Genomic DNA, 22250 nt, shown 5'->3' on the forward strand with positions numbered 1-22250 from the left:
CATTTTAAGAACAGTAAATATGATTCTTTTAAATACTGCAAGTTAAAAATGTTTTTCTGACAAAACTCCCTAAATACATAGGTCTAGTAAGGGTTTCCAGCATGATGACAGGTGAGGAATCCAGCAAGTTGCATTTAGAGAGTTCTTTGAGGAAAAGAAATCCACCAAAAACATGTTTCAGTCGAAGTAACCTGAACAAAGTTACAAAGTAATTTTCCATCTTCCTTTTCTAAACTTAAAAATATTCTACTGAAGAATATCTCCTCCCAGTTGTTTTTCTGTCTACCAAAGCTTATATGGAAGTCAGAATTCCTTTATCCAAGTGAGATCCAATTTTACCCAATAGATGTTTTCAGAATGTGTAAATGCCACTTACTATTGGGTTGGAATCATATGGGGAAATGGAGGATACATGATAAGGGAAGTAAGAAGGAAATTAATATTTGAGCACCTACTAAGTGCTGGGTGTATATGCATACTTTGAACAGATGATTCTAGAAGCAACAGGGTTATTGAAGGGCATTGGTAGTTGGGAAGACAGCAGGAAATGATTATTCTGTGAGAAAAACAAGTGGCAAGTTCAGACTGTGTACTAAGTATCTACGAAACAGCAGGTGTTTGGCTCCAAAAATCTCTAGCTAGTCATATACAACTAAGCCATTTCTTTTCCTAATTTTATGGAATCAAAATGAAATCCCAAAGACATAGTTACCAGGACAGATCTATTAACGCTACATATGCTGGAAATATGTAGAGATAGATAAACACAATGTTACTTACTAGTTTTAATTTTTGTGTGTGTTTCTAACCAAAGATAACCTTTGGAAGAAAACAGTATACCAAGCACACTTTATCTGTGTCAACTGAGATGTTGTCAATTACCAATTAAGTGGTTTTAAACCCTTATTTAAGAAGAGCAGCAATATCCGTTACAATATTTGGGTACACTTTATTTTTATATGGGTTAACATTCTGCTATATTTCATTTCATTCATTCTTTTTGAGAAACTGAAAACAAAGGGAAATTGAGGGTAACTTGATTATTTCCAACCAGTATCTGAGTCTTGCAGTATCTCATTATGCAGCCCTTTCTTCCCATTATTTTTATATATTTTTTGCAAATAAGTCATTTTTGACCCATTATCCAGCATAAATAGCTTTTCACTGATTCCTAACTTAAGACAACTAAAATTTACAATCATGTGGCAGTATAAATTTTAAAATTACAGTTCGTACACCTTGACAATCAAGATAGTCTGAAGTACAAAAAGTAAATTGTCCTTTAGCTGAATTACCTTTTTTAAATATTAGACCTGCTAGTTAATCTACAAAAAAATACAAGTTTCGGGTGTTCCTTAAATACCTTTTGTAGATGTCATCTGCTAGTAAACAACATATGCAGGTTTCTAGAAGGTTTTTCCCCCCAATCTATTCATGACATTCAACAGAGCTCTTTATATGAAAATGTATTTAAAAACAAACACTTTGAGGGGATTTATTTACTTTTGTTATTTCCCTTTGTTTCAGATATTAGGCACAAACTTCTGAATTTAAGCTCTGTAAGGCATAGTACAAACCTCCAATTTACAAATAAGGGATTCTCTGTGGGTTGGAACTGCCATGTCACGCAAAAAGGGAAAAATCATCTGTAAACTGGTACACTGCAATGTGTTAAGTGAGTCATGAAACGGCTGCTTGCCTTGGTCTGCTGAAGAAAGGTTTCTGTGTTTTGTGTTTTTGTTTTTCAATAAGACATGCCCAAGTCATCACAAAACTCGCCACAGGCCTCCGTTACTGTAACCGAGAGCATCAACAAGAGGGGTCCAGCGGCACACGCTTAGAATGCTTGCAATCACAATAATAATAGAAAGCATGAGTAAACTTTGTTTTTATACAAAACTGAAAAGAATCCCTTCCCACCCCAGACCCTTCAGTAAAACCCCAAACAAAGAAACAAAAAAGAAAATCCTTTAGCTTCGACTGACTAGTGTGGATACAATTCGGTTTCTATGCGTCACTGTAACTAGGGTGATCAATTTTTTCCTTTCTCAAGAGAAGGGATCTTGTCATGCACCCTAAGATGAACAGTGAGACCACAAACCTCAATTCTGCATAGCAATTCCATCCCGATTTCATAAAGACAAATATAACAATCTTTCCCTGTTTTGCTCAGCTTCTTTGAGCTTTGAGATCAGGTTTAATTGACTACATCTACTATAGCTCTATTAAATAGAATATCTTGATTCCCTAAAACTGTAACACTTATGACCTTGTGATGAGGTTTTCTCTATACACACTGTAGGCCTTCAAATGTTGTTGTTTATACTTTTTTTCTTTTCTTTTTTTTTCTTTTTTTTCTTTTTTTTTTGCTGCACCAAATTTAAGATCGCCCTTTCAGGCAAGCAGTGGTCGCTAGCTGTTAAAACATTTCCTTAGTGGATCACAATAGCTTCTAAAACTGCCTTTCTAATAAAGGCCATCAGAGAGGTAATACTAAACTGTGCATATTTGCCAAATAAGAATATGAATTGTATAAAAGCTCATATTCCAATCCTAGGTCAAATGGCAAAAGTTCTACAAAGTTGGTTTCCATGTTTGTATAAAAGCTCCAACTGATTTTTGCTATGAAATTACCTTTGGGTCTTAAGACCTTTGGGTCTTATAATCAGTATACCTCTACTCAGGAATGTGCAAATGATTTTATATAGCACGATGCTAGTACCGCTCCGTACGATAGTAAGGTTTTTTTTTCTTTTCTAAATGGAAAAAAAAAAATATCCCTAGTCAGAAATAAACTGACAAATTTACATTCTCCTCTCTTAAAAAAGTAAATAAAATAACATTATTCAAAATGTGAATTAGCTATAAGACACACAATACAATTACATAGATACATATCAATACAGCACATTCAATCTGCCAAAAAATTAATGATTACAAAGCCAGTATGGATGATGCAATATCAAGGGAGAGATGTATGTACAATGATTAGAGCATTCGTAATTGCACTATACCTACAGGCAGTCTGTTTCTTAATTAAATTACAGGTGCTTTCTGAATAAGGAGAAAAAAAAACAACAAGTAACCTGTGTAGTTTGAGGCTGGGAGAGTAAAGAATGGGAATATCCCATTACTACTTAGTAACTCTGGTACTCATCTGATAAGCCATTGATTTTCTCCCTCTCCTTTATTGTTCCAAAAGAGTGACGTATATGAAAGTTTAGACTCGTGCCAGACAGTATTGTAGTTAAACTGAGACCAGCATCATGGCCTAATTCTAACTTCCCAGCAGGTTTAAAACAGTCATGACTTATTTTCTTAAATCATATTTCAACTCAAACTGCTTGACAGAAGCTCATCAATACATGTGCTGTGTTTTTTGCATTGGTTGAAAAATTGCACATATAGAATTCCAGATCTCTCTCCTACTATGTTCAGTTATATAAATACATGTTCTATAGAACAGAGAGGTTACTTTTGAGTTTCGGTCCACAAATCTTCCTTAAGTTCAACTCAGCCAGTCACCAGTTTAAGATCCCAAAGATAGTAAACGAGCAGTAACTTCAGATTCTGCAAATTAAAGGTGTCAGAATAATACTATCAACCAATGTTCTTGGCAGACCTACTTGACCTTAAAGAATACAAAGAGAGTAAAACTGGCTTCAAATGAAGAGATAAAAGCAGATTTCATGGGGTATCACATGGGACAGCTTTCCCACATTATCCATTTAGATGCTCAACATGGAATGTGGACACAAAACAATGTGATTTTAAGGGCAAAGAAAAGGACGGACTATGAGAGTCAAATTGACAGTGACCAACTGTTTGGCAACTGGTGTTTCAGGTTCATTCGCAGCCAAACATTTTAGGCTTCACAGTCTTACTCTCTTACATTTTAAGATACTGGCTTTTATCTTTTAAGTTCTTACTAAAAAAAATTTTTTTAAAGCCAGCTTTGGCAACACATACCCATTAACAAAAGTCATTTTTAAAATTGTGGCCCAAACACTAAGAAAAAAAAGAAAGGAAAAGTTTGAACTGAAGGGAAAAAAAATTAAGAGCAACCTATGAAAAGGATCTGGGTAGCAGCCATTAGAATAATGTAGTGTCTCTTGGCATATTTTTTTGGCATCTGCAGTTTGAAGAAAGCAGGGTGAAAAAAAAAAAAGGGAAGGAAAGGAGGAAGGACAATGGCACATGGCATTTCAAAAGAAAGGACTTCTGTGTGTCTTGGCCCTTGCCTTACTGACTTCTGTACAGTTCACTGAGCAACCAAGCTATGGCTGAAGGTAGAAATCAAAAAAAAAAAAAAAAAAAAAAAGACACTTAACCGTTAGATGGGCATCCACTGTCCCAGCCCAAAGTGAGGCAAAACAATATATTTATATAAAAAAAACCTCTACATGTGTATCCAGAGCAATACATTTAAAACCACAGTATTAATACTTACAATCCTTCAGCAAAAACTACAAACTATTAAATTAAGCTGATGTTGATGGCTTAAATTGAATGACAATTGTCCTGACTGTATCATTTGAGAGAAAAACTTGACCAAGAATGGAACTAGGATAAAGGCCATTGTAACGTGGGAAAAATCAGGAGGAAGGGATGGGTTAGGAAAAGGAAAATCAGCTTCATTTTGCTCAATAGAAAAGAAGGGGGGAGAGAGAGAGAGGAAGAAACAGCTCTTTGTGAGTGTATGACTGAGAATTTAAAATACATTGAGTCACAAGGTTTTGCCTAAAAAAAAAAAGAGAGGAAATGTGCTGGGACTGTACTTCAGCATCCTGTTTTTCCTCTGAATAGTTTAAATAAAATCATAATATTTACTACGAACTCTGTGGACACGCTCACACAGAGTCCAGGACGGCAATAAATTAGTATTATGCAAATTGTTTTCCACAGAAATACAGTCCCTCTTGTATAGCTTCAATAGCCCACCAGGGAAGGGAACGGCAGTGTCAAGGAGGCACAACTAGACCAGATTGTACTCCTTCAGGTTCAATTGGAGGATGGTGTCTTTGACGGCGGCAAAGACAAAGCGGATGTTCTCGGTGTCTGTGGCGCATGTGAAATGGGAGTAGATAATTTTGTCACTGTCTGGATTCAGGTCCACGAACATCTTCAGGATGAATTCTCGAGCTGCCTGGGCATCTCGCTGGGGTCCTGTTGGCCAGGGGAGGAAAGGGACATTGGTCAGCTGATCTGTTAAGGCATTTGCTCAGTCAGTGTTTACTGATGCTCACAAAGACCTCTTCAGTGCAGACTTGATCTGTTATAAGCACCTTCCTCAACAGTACTATGTGTAATTGCTCCTCTTTGTCACTTTACCTGCCCATCCATTCATCTCCATCCATCCACAGAATGTGATTAGGTGAAAACAGGCAGACAGCTTGAAGGGTAGGCTAAGTTTAGCTCTGATTCTTTGGGAGATAGGGAGCCACAGCAGAATCTTCAGTAGGGGTGTGATTAGTTTACTTCTGCGGGACTGAGTTAACTGCGCTGGTTTCAGCTGCATAATAAGCATGCGTACGACATAACTGCCTCAGGCTCTCTTGTCAATCTGCCCCCGTGTGTCTCCCCTCCCCCACTCCACGATGGATCATTTTACATTCTCCAGACTGAAATGTCTCTCAGAATACAAAACCTGTTCCTTAAGGTCTGGTCCATCTACAGCTGTCCTCTGTAGCCTCACTTCTGGTGTTTCTGAGCAAACCACATTTATGAGAATTCAATTCACTCTGTGTGATGATTTAAAAAGTTGGTTTACATTTTCTTACATTTATCCAGCGTCTCTTATGTGCCAAGCACTGTCTTAGAAGGATTATGGTACATTTATCAGGATATATGAAGAACTTATTTAATAATTTTGCAACAGATTCTTAGATATGACACCAAAGTCACAGGCAACAAAGAGAAAACAGATCAATTGGACTTCATCAAAATTAAGAACTTTTGTATATCAAAGGACATCAAGAAAGTAAAAAGACAACCTACACACTCTGCTGTACAGCAGTAATTAACACAACATTGTAATTCAACTATACTTCAATAAAAAATAAAAAAGAATGACAAAAAAAAAAAGACAACCTACAGAATGGGAGAAAATATTTGCAAATCACATATCTGCTAAGGGGGTAAATATCCAGAATATACCAAGAACTCCTACGATTCAACAACAAAAAGACAACCTGATCAAAAGATGGGCAAAGGACTTGAATAAACATTTCTCTCAGGAATATATATAAATGGCCAATGAGCACGTGAAAAGATGCTCAACATCATTAGGGAATGCAAATCAAAATCGCAGTAAGATACCACTTCACATCTACTAGAATGGCTATAATCAAATCAAGTGGAAAATAACAAGTGTCAGCAAGCATGTGGAGGAATCTGAACCCTTGTGCATTGTTGCTGAGAATGTAAAATGGAAAACAGTTTGATGGTCCCCCAAAACTCTAAACACAGACTTACCACATGAGCCAGCAATTCCACTCCTAGGTATATACCCAAAAGAATTGAAAGCAGGGACTCTAACAGATACTTGTACACCAGTTTTCATTGCTGCGTTATTCATAATAGCCAAAAGGTGGAAACAACCCAAGGATCCATCAACAGGAATGGATAAACAAAAGGTAGTATATACATACAATGGAATATTATTCCGCTATAAAAATTAAGTTCTGATAGATGCCACAGCATGTATGAACCTTAAACACTATATAAAGTAAAATAAGCCAGACACAAAATGACAAATATTGTACGATTCCACTTAGATTAGATGAAGTACCTAGATTAGGCACATTTATAGAGACGGAGAGTAGATTAGAGGTTACCAGAGGCTAGGAGGAGGAGGAAAGGGGAGTTATTGCTTAATGATTACAGAATTTGTTTGGGGTGATGATAAAGTTGTGGGAATAGTGATGGCTGTGAGTGTAATTATAATATCACTGAATTGCATGCTTAAAAGTGGTTAAAATGGCAAATTTTACGTTACATATATTTTACCATAATTTAAAAAATTAACATAACATACCAAAAAGCATTGAATTATATGCTTTAAATGGGTGGATTTTAAATGGTATATGAATTATATCTCAATAGAGCATAATAGATCCTAATAAATATATTAATTTAAAACTTGTAAATTAAAAGCAACACTAAAACACCCACCACCACCTATCAAGGATTGAGCACCTTTCTCATGTGTCTTTGTGGCACTATATATCTGCATTTCTCCCATTTTTTCCAGTTCTGTACCATGAAAGAAGGTCTTGCGCTATAACCTCCACTCCTCCTCTCTCAGAAGACCCTCTCGGGATCCAAAGCTTAGATTTTTTTCTGTCAGTATTGTTATCTACTGGTTGGGACAAAGAAATCTTTGAAATTTCTACCGAGAGCCTGCAGATTCTAACAAAATGCACCGTGAGTTTCAGACAGCCAACCTGAAAACTTTTCAAACCAATCTTACTGCAAATAACTTTATATCCAACATTGCTGGAAACTGGGAGAAAGAGCCATGAAAACAGATCATTCTCATTTGTACAGTTTACAAAAGGAATGTCTGAATTTCTAACTTCAGAGCCCAGAATTGAAATTTTTGTCAATGATTAAGAAGGCTGGCATCATAATGAATTAAAAAGTTACACAATTACAAATATGTAATCTATATAATCACTTAATGTCCTAGCTTATTTGATGTACTTATTGTTAATAATTCCATAGCAGTAATAAAAAGATTTAAAACCAGGACTAATAGATTGTTAGAACTGGTACAGCCTCTCATTTTCATAAAAGAACACTATCTTTCTGGCTTATGAATGAATTTTGTACTTATTCTTTTTGGGAAAGAAAAGTCTACTTTTTCTTTTTCTAACTAAAGTATATCAGAACAAGACTCAAGTTCACGGGAGAGCACTTGGAGCCTGTTACGTTTTTAAGCATAATTTGCTATTTGAATAAACATAAACTACAAAGAAATCCTTTTAGTCATCATAGCAGTAACAGAATTCCATAGTCTCTAAGGACAATTTTGCAATTCAAGTCCATGTAGAAATGGTAATTTTCCTTCCCGAAGAGAAATACAGAAATGGCATTCATTACAATGAAGACCTTGTAAGTAAGAAATGTGGAAGTGTGAAATTTAGAATACTATATTATGATAAAAATATCACTGCAGAGTGGGCCTAGAATTTTTTCTGTCTTAGCTCATCTTACAAGGGCTTGAAGTCTCCTGGAATGACAGCTGTGTTTGCTTTATGAATAACAATCAGTGTCTGTCTTTCTTTTTCCACGGCCAAGTTTCCTGTATGCATTACGTGTATTACTGGGGGAGATGGACAGTAAAAAAACATCTTGGGATTTAAAGATATTCACGATGGGGCTTCCCTGGTGGCGCAGTGATTGGTAGTTCGCCTGCCGAGGCAGGGGACACGGGTTCGTGCCCCGGTCCGGGAAGATTCCACATGCCGTGGAGCGGCTGGGCCCGTGAGCCATGGCCACTGAGCCTGCGCGTTCGGAGCTTGTGCTCCGCAACGGGAGAGGCCACAACAGTGAGAGGCCCGCGAACCGCAAAAAAAAAAAAAAAAAAAAAAAAAAAAAAAAAAAAGAGGCGGCAGGCCATAGTTAGCCACTCCTAACCTAGACTAGAGCACGTATGGGGGGATGGGTGTGGACTGTGCACAGAAGTTATTACAGGGCAGTGGCTGTGACTCTTTCACCTGTTTCAGAGTGGCTGGGTGTGGATGCATTTTGTTACCAATCTATCAACAAGTATTTCTCGGAAGGGGTTGGGTGTCATGCCTGGTCATCCAGGATTTCACAGTCTAGTTGAGGAGGCAAGATTTGTTTATGAAAAGGAAGTAAATAATGCGAAGTGCATACATATGAGTACTGAAGTGGGTGCTACAGACCCTAAGTGCTACAGGAAGAGCTTAAACGATGGGTGCCATCCTTTAGGATGATGGGGCTTCATGGGGTCATGAAGCCCCCAAAAGTAAATATTTGCTAAATATTCACCATGTGTCACGCATCATGCTAAAATGTCACAATATGTTATCTACTATAGTCTATAAAACATAAGTTTGGTCCTAAAGCCCAGAGCAACTAAATGACTTGATCACGGTTCTACAAATAGGAAATATCAGAACGGGGATTTGAATCTGGGTAGATCGACTTCAGACCATGGGCTCTTGACCACAATGTTCAGTTTTCTCTCTAGAGAGAGGCAGAGGCAGACTGTTACCAAACGAAAGGGAAATCAAGAGGGAACTCTAATGGTTGACACACAATTAGTCAAAACTAGGGGATTGTTCCCTCCTTTGAACAGCAAAAGAAAACAACTTCTTATGTGCTTTGAAATAACTATAACTTTCAGCATTGTTGGGGTATGAAACATTTCAGGTCGTCATTAAAAGACAGGACAAACAAGAATTCATACTCCATCCATCACAACGTTCAGGCTTCTGAGGGCAAAGGCAGTGACGGAGCACTGTCGTGTGTCAGCTCAGGCACTGGTCTCGGGAGGCGGGCGGAATGTGTCCCTAGCTACTGGGTGGGTGGAAGAGTGCTGACTTACCATCATATTCTGGGAAGTAGTCAACTAGGTGGGAATACATAATTTTCTCCTCTAGAAGGTCTTTCTTGTTTAAGAACAGAATAACTGAGGAGTTCTGGAACCAGGGATACGTGATAATTGTTCTAAAGAGTGCTTTGCTTTCCTCCATTCGGTTCTGAAAAAAATCATCAGAGAAACAAGGCGTGAATTACATGATTACTCAGTCTGTGAATTGTTTGTATTGTTAAGTCCAACCCATCTTTGGTATGCATTCAGTTTCTGGGGCCCTGAGCCGGGCTGTAGCAGCTTTTATCAGGATTTACATGCAAAAGGCTCAGCAGCTCCTTTCATTAGGCAAACTCTCAGGTTGACAAGCGGAAGAGAATAATAATAAACATCTGCTGACATAACTCTTAAGGTTGAAAGAGAATCATCAAAGGCTGAAGAATCATGCATCTGGCACACTGTCACAAAAGTCCACCAAGCGTCACAAATGTCCACTAAGAATTATTCATTCATGGCCAAATGCTTAAGATCTGAATTAAGAACAAAGTACCAGGCTTCATTTTGCATTTCTTAAGCTATGTGTACTTGGGGCTTCACTATTAGTTCTATTTCATAACAATCAAAACAAAGTTACTTATGGGGCTTCCCTGGTGGTTCAGCGGTTAAGAATCCGTCTGCCAATGCAGGGGACACGGGTTCGAGCCCTGGTCCGGAAAGGTCCCACGTGCCGCGGAGCAACTAAGCCCGTGCGCCACAACTACTGAGCCTGCGCTCTAGAGCCCGTGAGCCACAACTACTGAAGCCCACGTGCCACAACTACTGAAGCGCACGTGCCTAGAGCCCGTGCTCCGCAACAAGAGAAGCCACCGCAATGAGAAGCCCACGCACCCCAACGAAGAGTAGCCCCCGCTCGCCGCAGCTAGAGAAAGCCCCCGTGCAGCAACGAAGACCCAACGCAGCCAAAAATAAATGCTCGCCGCAACTAGAGAAAGCCCGCGTGCAGCAATGAAGACCCAACGCAGCCAAAATGAATAAGAAACAACAAAAAAACCCCATAAAGTTACTTAATTCTTTGCCCAAAGTGCATCTGTATTCTTAGAATTATTACTACTTACTTTACAAATATATATATTCCCTGATTAGAAAAACACATGGAAAAATATTTTTAGATCACACATTTCCTATTTATCAGAACACACTTTCTCCCTAAGTTTCACTATAATTTTCATACAGAACTGTGGACATATACATAGTAATTACTTGGAGATACAAATGTAATATTTCTCACTACCTTCAGTGTTGGTGAGGAACTATTCTCACCTGAAACCATCATCAAGCCACCCTTGGTAACAAAACCTCAACGGATTCTCAGGGAATTAGTCAGCCTGGTCTTACAAACAAAGATACTAATCAAAGGCACTCTTGAGACTCACCAGCCAAAAGCTAGAGAGTCTCCTAGTTTAGCCCACATCTATTCACCAGCTTCCTTCTACAGACACACTTGCTTCTAAATCATTCCCATCCTCAGGTCACGGTCAAAGGCAGCACACGTGGAGACTCCTCCTTTTCCTGGTGCACAGGCACGTTTCTTCTCCCAGGGAACACTCCCCAACCCCCTTAGTTCTACGTGTTATGACCAAGTCTGGGGCAATGGAAAAGCCTGCTGGGGACTGAGCCCACCTCCACTGCTACCAGGTGGGTCAGTGGTTTAAGCCAGAGCATCCTATTCTCCTGGTATGTGGGCTGATTCAGGGCTGGGCTCTGAATCCAGGCTCACGTCACTCGGAGTATTGCTTCCCTGGTTTATGGTCATCAGTGTAGCCAAGCTGCTCAACCGGTGTAATTAACCCCAGGATTTTTGCTAAGAGCTCTGGAACAGAGAACCCTGCTTTCATCAAGAAAATGGAAGAGGCATTGTATAGCCTCGAGCTTGTAGCAACCATCTTGCAACAGGGAGATAAAGAAACCAGGTTTTAACTTCTTGGTCAAACCATGCGTGAACTTGGTTACGCCTCTGGATTTTTTGCTAACATTAGCCAATTATGTACCCTTTAGTTTTTAAGCTAGTTTGAACTGTATTTTTCTGGTTCTTATTATATATAAAATGCTTCTCAGAGAAGGACAAGTATCATATGATATCACTTATATGCAGAATCTAAAAAAAATGATGCAAACGAACTTATTTACAAAACAGAAACAGACTCACAGACGTAGAGAACAAATTTACAGTTAGCAGAGGGCGGGGGGAGGGTGGGAGGGAGGGACAGCTTGGGAGTTTGGGACTGACACGTACACAATGCCACATTTAAAATAGACAACCAACAAAGACCAAACATATAGCACAGGGAACTCTGCTCAATACTCTGTAACAACCTAAATGGGAAAATAATTTGAAAAAGAATAGATACATGTACATATGTATAACTGAATGACTTTGCTGTACACTTGAAACTAACACAACATTGTTAATCAACTCTACACTAATATAAAATAAAATTTTTTTAAAGTGCTTCTAATTGATATACCTGGATCCACCTCACTCTCAATTTCTAAAAGGAAATTGAATGAATGTTTGAAGGATGACCATGAAGACTAAGGCTCCAAGCTGTTAACACATTCTGCTCAGCTTTTGCCTTCCCGATGTAGAATGTGTCCTAAGTTTCATAGTGCAGCATTATGGAGGCCAAGTACACTCCTCTGCATTACCCTTTGACTGCTGTTCCAGGAAATCTCCGGGAAACTGAGCTCACCAAGCACAATTTTCTAGATCCTGAATATGTCTTGCTCTTTTCTTCTATAAAGTGTGCCGATCCACATCAGGTTGAACAGGCCCACTTTTCAAAAGGAGATCTTTACCAAATCTGGTAAAGTCGATTGCCACCAACTGAAACTGAGCAGGACCCTGTGGGGCTCCTGGGCATGGAAGCCCTACTGTGTCGCCCATTTCTTGTTTGTAGGGAATAGGCTTCAGCCCCCATGACCCTCCCAGAGTTCTAAAGGGCAGGTTCAAACAGTTGCTAATTAGGGAAGGGAGGCGATGCAGAGACAAGGGAGGAGCAGTCAAGAAACAGTAGTGCAGCCTTGGGGCAGAGTCCTGGTTCTGCCTCAAGGGATACACATAACAATATCTTTGAGTTCTTCTGCAGAACTGAAACCCCCAACAAATGGAAAATGTTAACTACTTGATGAAGCATTCTTCTTTCCAGAGAGAAGGTTGCAGTTTGAGAACCCTGGGAACCAGAGAAGCTCATCAGGAGACCACCTGAGGCCAGATTAAAGGAATGCAGGCCCTGCACACACCCCTGAAACACTGCTACAAAACTCCTCACCAAATCCCCCTGGGTTGGGACACACAGTTTTGAGGGCACGAGCCTTCTGTGTCCCCCTTTGCCTGGCAAAGCAATAAAGCTATTCTTTTCTACTTCAGTCAAAACTCTGTCTGAGATTTGATTCGGCACGGGTGCACAGAGACCAAGTTTTTGGCATCACAGTCTCTTTGACCTTTACACTTTGCACCTACCATTGCTTACATAATTAAATACGGATGAAAAGTGGGACCAGTGGAGTGAAAGGTTACTTCATGGCTCAAGGGACAGTGTTTATTTTACTGTACACGTTTATCTTTAATATAAATAACACGCATAGCCTTATAAACATAATATTTACCATCTACATGCCTTTTACTGGTTATCATTACCAGTGGTAAAATTTTAAGCCTGGAAACCATATTCACTGAGAAACAATGTCTTGTAGCCTGAGATTTTATAGGTTGAAAATTTTAGGACTGAAGGAAAGCAAAGGCTCTAATAAGAACTGAAAGAATTAAGGGATCTAAAGAAGGTTAATTAGATAGTGACATCACTGATGTGAGAATTAACATTTTTTTCTTATTTACAGCTACAGAAATTCTAGAAAGTCATACTGTGGTCTTCAGAGAAGCCTTCTCTAAAGGGTGGGTACATACATCTTGGCCTCAACCAAGGAGCCTCCATCAGAAAGACTTATTGTAATTAGCACTCTCCAGAGGGGAAAGGGGCCCTATTTGGGGCTTTTCTGGTTGGAGTCCTTCAAGGTTAAGTCGCTAGACCCTGGGTGGAGACAGGGAAAGGGAGAGTGGTCTTGACCTTGAGTCAAAGCACAGGGAGGCGCCTAAAGTCGCTCTGATTAAGTTTCACATCAGGACTGGAGCCTGCAAGCTCCAGATGGGGCTCTATTGGGAGGGGGTCTCATACCAGCCTGCAGGACAACAGCCAGGACAGTGGACTGTGCCCAGCCCCGGGTCCTAGAGATGACTGTCCCTGGCTGCACTAGGCCACTGTGGAGGCATGCCCGCTTACTGGCCTGGTCCCATTCAAGCTTTGCTCGTGTATGCAGTTTGGGGCTGCTCTAGGCTATCTTCCCACTTACCATGTGCTGTGTGGCCTGGGCCTGAGCTTCTCATTCAGGGGAAAGCTAAAGAGCAACAAAACGGACCGCTGATCAGCAGCATCGGCACCCCTGTGCCTTCAACCAGATCTACCGAACTCAGTCTTAGAGGGGGAGCCCCAGGAATCTACATTTTAACAAGCCCTCCAGGGGATTCTGATATAGGTTTAATTTTGTGAAGCACCGTGCGCTGTAGGTGAGCTTCTCCAAATTAACGTGTGTTATGAAACCAGCTGGGGACATGGGTTCTGACCCAGCTTGGGGTGGGACCCAGGAGCCTGCAGTTCTAACAAGCTCCCAAGTGAAGCTGACTTTGCTGACACACGGCACACACTTGCAGGTGGAAGGCGCAGGAAGCTTGCTGAGCTGGGACCACAATGAGACAGGTGATGTTCTGGCCCGTTTTCGTGATGAGACGTTCTAGTCACACATCCAGCCCAGTGCCTGAGTCGTGTGATGAAAATATAACTCTGCTGGCTTCATGCTTTTTGTTTTTCCCAATTAGGATAAGATTCTTACTTTATGCTCTGTAAGCTGTTTTTCACTCCACAGTGAGAATTCCTAATGCCTTTTTTCACCTGATCAAAACCCCCAGACTAAATCCTAAATGGACTAAATGAGATTTTCATGATGCTTTACAAGGTGGTGGATTGCGCAGTGCAGGAGGCATACTCCACTTTGCTCAGTAAAAACAAATCTATGAGGGAACGGTACGTCCCACAAGACCTGGTGACACTTGCTTTTTACTAATTCTGTAGGGCCTGGAGTTGCAAGTAAGAAAACAAAATAGCAACATGAGACACTGATTTTATCAGTCATATACATGAGGATTTGTTCACCTCTGGAGACAGGTTTAAAAGCTGTCTAGGGGTGGTGGTGCTAATCTTATGCTCCTTCTCTTGGGGTTAAAACCAGTTGATGTCAGTAAAGGTTTTACTCTCTTCAACACAGGGCTCCTTGTTACCAGGGGGGCCTGCCTATCTATGCCTGAGGCCCAAGGAGGCTCTGTCTTCTTATCAATCCCATCTGCCACTTCTCCCAGACTGAAAGCAAGTGTCTCTCCCAATGACGGGTGGCCGGGCACAGGTGAGAAAGCTGGAACAGAGGGAACAGAAATCCATGGGCCTGCCTAGTCTCCCCCCCCACCCACAGACATGGGAAGAGCAAAGGGCCATGCTACCTGAGGACAGGCTGCCAGTGAGTGGGCACCCAGTGGCCTGGGTGGTCTCCATGCAGTCACCCTGCCTCAAGAAAACGTGGCCACGGAAATGTCAGTCTTGGCCAGACCATGTGTTTGGGTCCCCCTGAAATACATATGTTGAAATCCTCACCCCCCAATGTGATGGTTTTAAAAGGTGAGGCCATCAGGAGGTGGTTGGGATTAATGCCATTATAAAAGAGACCTCATAGAGCCTCACCCCTTCTGCTATGCGAGGACACAGCAAGAAGATGGCCATCGATGAACCAGGAAGCGGATGCTCACCAGACACTGAAACTGCCCAAGGCTTGATCTTGGACTTTCCAGCCTCCAGAACTGTGCGAAATAAATGTCTGTTGTTTATAAGCCACCCCGTCTATGGTATTTTGTTATGGCAGCTCGAACAGACTAAGACGACACTGATCAGGTAAGTCACTCCTCAGTCGGGCTGGAACCAGTGAAAAGGTGGAGCGCTAAACTCCACGCTGATCGCTGGCCTGGGAGGAAGGGGAGCCTACCTGTTCCTCACTTTGTAATCACGAGCAGGATGGTGGGACCGTTCGGTGTCTTCCCTCCCAGGATCATCAGAAAAGGCCCTCTGTAGGCCATCACTGAGGGGTCTTACACCTCTAATCCTTAACATCTCAAATTGATTCTCAAGATCTCGTACAATTCCAACAGCAAAAAAACACAATTTCTGATTAAAAATTGGGCAGATGACCTGAATAGACATTTTTTTCCAAAGAAGATATACAGATGGCCAATAGGAACTAAATGAAAAGATGCTCAACATCGCTAATCATCAGGGAAATGCAAATCAAAATCACTATGAGATATCACCTCACACCTATTAGAATGGCTATCATCAAAAAGCCAACAAATGGGGCTTCCCTGGTGGCGCAGTGGTTGAGAATCTGCCTGCCAAGGCAGGGGACACGGGTTCGAGCCCTGGTCTGGGAAGATCCCACATGCCGCGGAGCAACTGGCCCCGTGAGCCACAACTACTGAGCCTGCGAGTCTGGAGCCTGTGCTCCGCAACAAGAGAGGCCGCGATAGTGAGAGCCCCGTGCACTGCGATGAAGAGTGGCCCCCGCTCGCTGCAACTAGAGAAAGCCCTCACACAGAAACGAAGACCCAACACAGCCAAAAATTAAATAAGTTTATAAAATGGCTGATGTATATTTAAAAAAAAAACCACATGAGTGTGGGCAAGGCTGTGGAGAAAAGGGAACCCTTTGTAGACGGTGGGAATGTAAATTGGTGCCGCCACTATGGAAAACAGTATGGAAATTCCTCAAAAAATTAAAAATGGAACTACTATATGATCCAGCAATTCCACTTCTGGGTATCTCTCTGAAGGAAATAAAAACACTGAGTTGCAAAGACAGCTACATACCCATGTTCACTACAGCGTTATTTACACTAGCTAAGACATGGAAGCAACCTGTGTCCATCAGTGCAGGAATGGATATAGAAAACTGATATTAAGTATATATTATAATGTATAATATTACATGTAATGTAAAATATATATATTTCTAATCTCTAGAAAATAATGGTTTATGCAACCCCCCTGCTGCACATGAGTGACTTAATGCTTGCTGCAGGGTAAAGCCCTAAGTTCCTCAGTCTGGCATTTACAGCTTGGCACGGCCTGAGCGCAGTGCACATCTTCAATCTGACCCCTCACAAATGCTCCCTTTGCCACATAAAAGGATTCAATGTCACCACTATCACACAAGTGTGACCACTTTCCTGACCTGTAATGCTGTCCTCCTCCGAATCCTCCAAGACCCAAATCGACCTGACTTCCCTCAAAACTCCTTCCTCAAGCCCCCGTGGACTGGCCCTTCCTCACACCCTCAGCACACGGTATCCTAGCCTTTGTTTGCCCATCACTCAGCAGACATATGTGGAGGGTTTGTGAGATGCTGGTGATGACGGTGTGTTGGAGCAGGGCCTGTGTCCTGGAGGGCAGAAACAGACAGGAGGGTCAACATGTAGTTACAGGTCCACATATGGGCCCTTAAGAGTGGTTAAAAAAAAAAAAAAAAAGGTTGCAGTCACACAAGAAGGAAAGGTGTGACTGGGGAAGGCTTCAAAGCAAGGCAATTCTGAGTTGACTCTTGACAGATAGAGGAGCGATTACAAGGAGGAAGGGAGAGCAAAAGCAAAAGAGAATTGAAAGCCAGGACCCTCTGGAGTGAACTATGACGATTCTGTATAAAACAGTTTGTGGGCTTCTGGTCTCTGCAACTTGGGCAATCAAGTAAGAAAATTCTCCATTTTGAGAATGAGAAACAATTCCTCCTCATTTGGATCTTACAGTGGGGGCTGGGAGGCACATACATGCCAAGTTCCATGAAGAACACATGAACTCCAGCCCCTGTCACTCTTGAAATATGCTGCCAGCTCTCAGTGCCTGCTTGTTTCCAGTGCTGGCAGGTAGCAGAGTCCAACAGGAAACCCCATTAGACATTGCAACTGCAGCTCGCTGAGACACAATTATCTGCCTGGAGGTAAGAGGCCTCTGCTTTCCTCTTGGCTCACGTGCAAACCTCCCTCTTACCGAGGAAAAGGCCAGATCCCGTGGACATGGCTCAAGACCGCAATAGGAAGCCCGCTTTCTTCAGGCTATGACCTGGCCCAAGTCTGCATAAAAAATTACCAGTGGGCTTCAAGGGGCAATATTTCATGTCTATACCCTTCGTAACCCTGCTGCCATTGAGAGCTTGTTTGCTGTCTGCCAAGGTGGTATTTCCCTCCAGCAAAGTCGGCATTAAACCAGAGATCTGAACATCCATTTTCATAACTTTTGCAACTCCTCATTATTTTGCCATTAAATACAAATTCTCACACTTCTCTGTGAAGAATACAATTTAAATGAGACCTTTACTTCATTTCTATGATTCAAGTCACCCACTGCCTGTCTCTCCCTATTGAAATATTCCCCTTATCAATGCCTTGATAAACCACATTGATTTATATTCCCCATAAGATCTAGAACGTAGCCTTTAAATGCAAAACTAGACACTTAAGAAATAAACATGCAGACTGTTGAATCACCGCTGAGGGCCTGATAGGATGTACCCCAGAGAAACTGGGATGCAGCTTTTCAGGGCTCAGAAATGTCCTTTAGTATCAGAGATGCAGACAGTTTGAGTGATCCACAAACTCACTAATTGATGCAGAAGTCGGTCAGGTGCCTATGATTCTTTGCTCATAATTTGTGTTCACAATTCTGTGATTCTGTGTTTCCTGAGTGTTCTAAAAAAGGCCAAGCCACACACTCGAATGAGTGAGGTCCAGATACACAGACGTAAGAGTGGTTACATGAGCATGTCTGTAAAGTAACAGATTGTTTAGCACAGGCATCCCCAACCCCTGGGCTGCAGACTGGTAGCGGTCAGCGGCCTGTTAGGAACCGGGCTGCATAGCACGAGGTGAACAGCGGGCGAGCCAGCACAGCTTCATCTGCCGCTCCCCAGCGCTCCCCATTGCCGCCTGAACCACCGCCACCCCCCACCCCCAAGTCCGTGGAAAAATTGTCTTCCAGGAAACTGGTCCCTGGTGCCATAAAGGTTGGGGACCACTGGTTTATTAGCAGAAGGGAAAAATACACGTTTTATCATGTCTTACAATATTTTAAATCCAGATCTTCAGTTACAGGTTAAGATATCTGCTGGCCACACAATCACTCAATTTTAATGCCTAGCTGCTTGTAGGGCTGCTTCTATATACTGCACATGATGAAAAATGTGCAGCCAAGGTACACTGCACCAGTTACCATTTTTATTAGCACCATTTCTGCTTCTGAAATTGATCAGGAAAGGAGATCGTCAGGATACAGGATTTTATGCTTCAGGAATCTTATTTAATTTTTATGGGGGTATAATTGATTTACAATGTGTTAGTTTCAGGTGTACAGCAAAGTGAATTTGTTATACAAATACATATATCCACTCTTTTTCTAGATTCTTTTCCCATACAAGCCATTGCAGAGTATTGAGTAGAATTCCCTGTGCTGTACAGTAGGTCCTTATTAGTTATCTATTTTACATATGGCTTCAGGAATTTTAAATGCCACTCTTCACTTTTATTGCTATGACAAGCTTCACTATTTCTTCTCAGACATAATTTATCAAAGAATACCTCATAAATTACTATATTAAAGGTCATCATTTTAAAAGAGCAAGACTAGTTGACTTTTAATGTAACAATCCATGATAATGTGAAATTTGAATCAGTCATTATCATTTGTAGCTTACCAAACACTGAATACTTTGAAAAATTCACATCCTTAACAAGGACTTAGGAACATATTCTCTCAGGAATTTATTTCATTTACATATGTCAACTGAGTAAATAAATGGAACAACTGAAAAGACAGGAACTCCAAAGCCTTTATGAAAAAAAAAATTTGCAAGCCTGGTCTGCATATTTCTTTCCTTCCTCGATTATTTAGTTAAAAGCTTGGTGTGTTTGACTTTGTATCTCCAGCAGGATCATGCTGATATGTGTCCTAGGTGACGTCAACACACATTCAAAACACAATCTGTGCTAAGCTCCTGTTGTTGGGGGGAGATGGGAGTGGAAGGGCCAGGGCTGTGAGCTCCCTCGGTTTGAAACATGGCTCTACTTCGAATACCCTTGTGACCTCGGGCAAGTGACTGCACCTCAGTTTCCTTATATCTCTCAGGTTTTGGGAAGACAGAATGAGATGATGAGTGCAAAGTGCTTAGCCATGACCCCAGCACACAGTAGCTTTTTGATAGCAGCCGCTCTCAGACGTGGCAAAACTGCTATGTAAGAGCCTCCTGGTAAGGTGATCGCTTATCTCAAATCTTTGGCCCAACTATAAATCCAGTAAAATCTTTCTATTCCCTGGAATTGCACAAAGTTAATCTATCCACGATTTCAAGTCCAGATACGTTTGATTTATAAAAAACTGGAAAATCATCCGGGTTTCTGCCAAATGCTCACTTAGAGATGGTTTCTTCCTAAGATTCTCCATGTGTTAAGGGGGAGTATCTTGAAAATCTCGAAAAATGTTCAGTACTCATATACTTGGTCCACCCAAAATGACTGTTCTCTTGATCTTTGTACATCTCCTGCTCGACCAGTCATTGCTTCACCTACACCCTACTCACACAACTGACCTTCCCTCTTAATCACAGAGCCTAATCAGTAAATGCCTACGTACCTGCCCCAGGCCCCAGCTGGTGACTGTTCTAATCTTTAGATCAGAACATCTCCACTAAGATAGTTTATCAAAGGGGCCTCCAGAGCAGGACATACCCATCTGGTTTCCCTGGTAACCGATGAGCCAACCTTATGTCAATTCCCCCCTATAACTGGTAGCCTCCCTCTTCCCTTGGTAGAGAAGACGCTTCCCTGTTCCACCTGCCGTTATGTTGGGGTGTCGCTCCAGGACCTTTGAGCTTCAGATGTGTAAGATCCCCCATCTATTAGACCATCGATGTCTCTGTGGCTGACTCTGGGCTCCTTCTTTATCCTTGGGGCTGGGCAAGTACAGGGCTTGCAGGCCTGCAGAGAGCAGCCCAACAGCTCTCAAACCCAGAGCAAACCAAGAAAACAACTGATGTAAGTGGAGCAGTTCGAATGAGAAATAATTAAGGACAGCTCCCTAGCCATCCCACTTCTGCTATCCAAATTAGACAACAGGAATAGAAATAATAAGGCTACTAAACTCAGCTGGACAGATATCATTTCCTCTATAATTTTCTTAGTCCTCGCAAATCTTTGCAAGTGATTATTTGAGATCGATTCTGGCATACTCTCCAGGCTTGAAGACAGCCCCTGAAGGTTTTAATATTATAATTTCTATGAACTGATGTATTCTACCCACACACGATGTTTAGAGAAGCAAAGGAATACAGCATATTTGCCTATTACCTCCCGTCTAAGGTTTCTAGCAGAGATGAGGTCACAGAGCAGGCAGGCCCTTGTGCAGTGAACTGGTGCAGAGCACGGCGTGTTGTAGGAGAGGCGTGGAGGAGGGAAAGAGGAAGACAGAAAGAGACCGGAGGGACAGGGCAAGGAGACGTGGTCACCCTCAGGCCAAGGACTGCCCAGAGACTCAACATGAGCAAGAAGAAACATGACCAATGGTGTGGAAGCCCACAGTCCCAGAGCTTACTTCCTGGGACTTCCTTTAATATGTCCTAATATTTTAGTTCAGTCAAGTGACCAAGTAGCAACCTCCTTTCAAAGACTATTTTATAGCACATTGATCTTTCTAGTTACATTTACCCTATGCTCCATATCCTACTAATTGTATGCTTACATGCCAGTGAGCCAAAGTCTATCCTTAACTTACATACGTAAATTCCTTCTCTTTTCCCATAATGCTCCTCAATTACTGAGTTAGGATTCAGATAGTTAATGCCTTGAGTAGTCACACCATTGACTTTTCAATTCACTCACCTTTCCTGTACTCCATCCACACCTCAAACCGAAAAGGGATTCTGCAAACCGTACCAGAGCTGTTAGCAAGGCGCAAAGTGTGTGTGAATGTCAGCTTCCTTTGTTTCACTTGTCCCCTTTCTGATTCTACAGTTGATGAATAGTGACTTGGCCAAATTGCTGGAGACTTTGGATAAAGGGAAATAGAAATAGGCTGCAGGGATGTAGAGGTAAAGGATTAAAACAAAAACAGGCATGGATGATACAACTGAGCTTGGAAACCCTGAGTAGCCTGAAAAGGTCCAAGGAAGATTTGATTGATCTACACAAACCAATCACGTACACATCAGTACATCAGACTGAATCTGAGCAAATTCCTGTGTTATGCCAGTAAAGTCTAAGTCTGGGGAAAACAGGAGTGAAATGAAATAAATCAAGCAATTCAGTAAAATATCTCCTTTGTTGACTTAAAATTTTTTTATGGATGAGTCAAGTTTGGCCCAGAAACATGTGGTTGCCTAATTCTTTGGCCAACAGAATAGGTGTTGGATAAGAATTTGGTTTGCCTTGTGTCCAAAGAGATAAGCTCAAAGGACTTGTATGGACTGCACTTTTGAGCCCTGTTCAGTGGGGGTAACC

General features: G+C 41.5%; 1 protein-coding gene across 1 annotated transcript in view; it reads right to left on the reverse strand.

Annotated features, from left to right (window-relative positions):
• Positions 1-925: 925 nt before the first annotated feature.
• The window catches only part of GNAQ (G protein subunit alpha q), a 301603-nt gene continuing 280278 nt past the window's right edge, over positions 926-22250 (reverse strand). Inside the window, exons 6-7 of the mRNA XM_082611287.1 lie at positions 9578-9731; positions 926-5166 (exon numbers count right to left, since the gene is read on the reverse strand). Of these exons, the coding sequence (XP_082467413.1) occupies positions 4976-5166; positions 9578-9731 (345 nt within the window). The 3' untranslated portion in view covers positions 926-4975. The remainder of the gene's footprint in view (positions 5167-9577; positions 9732-22250) is intronic.

Source organism: Mesoplodon mirus (assembly GCF_964341445.2).
Source record: "Mesoplodon mirus genome assembly, chromosome: 1".
Lineage (NCBI taxonomy): Eukaryota > Metazoa > Chordata > Mammalia > Artiodactyla > Ziphiidae > Mesoplodon > Mesoplodon mirus.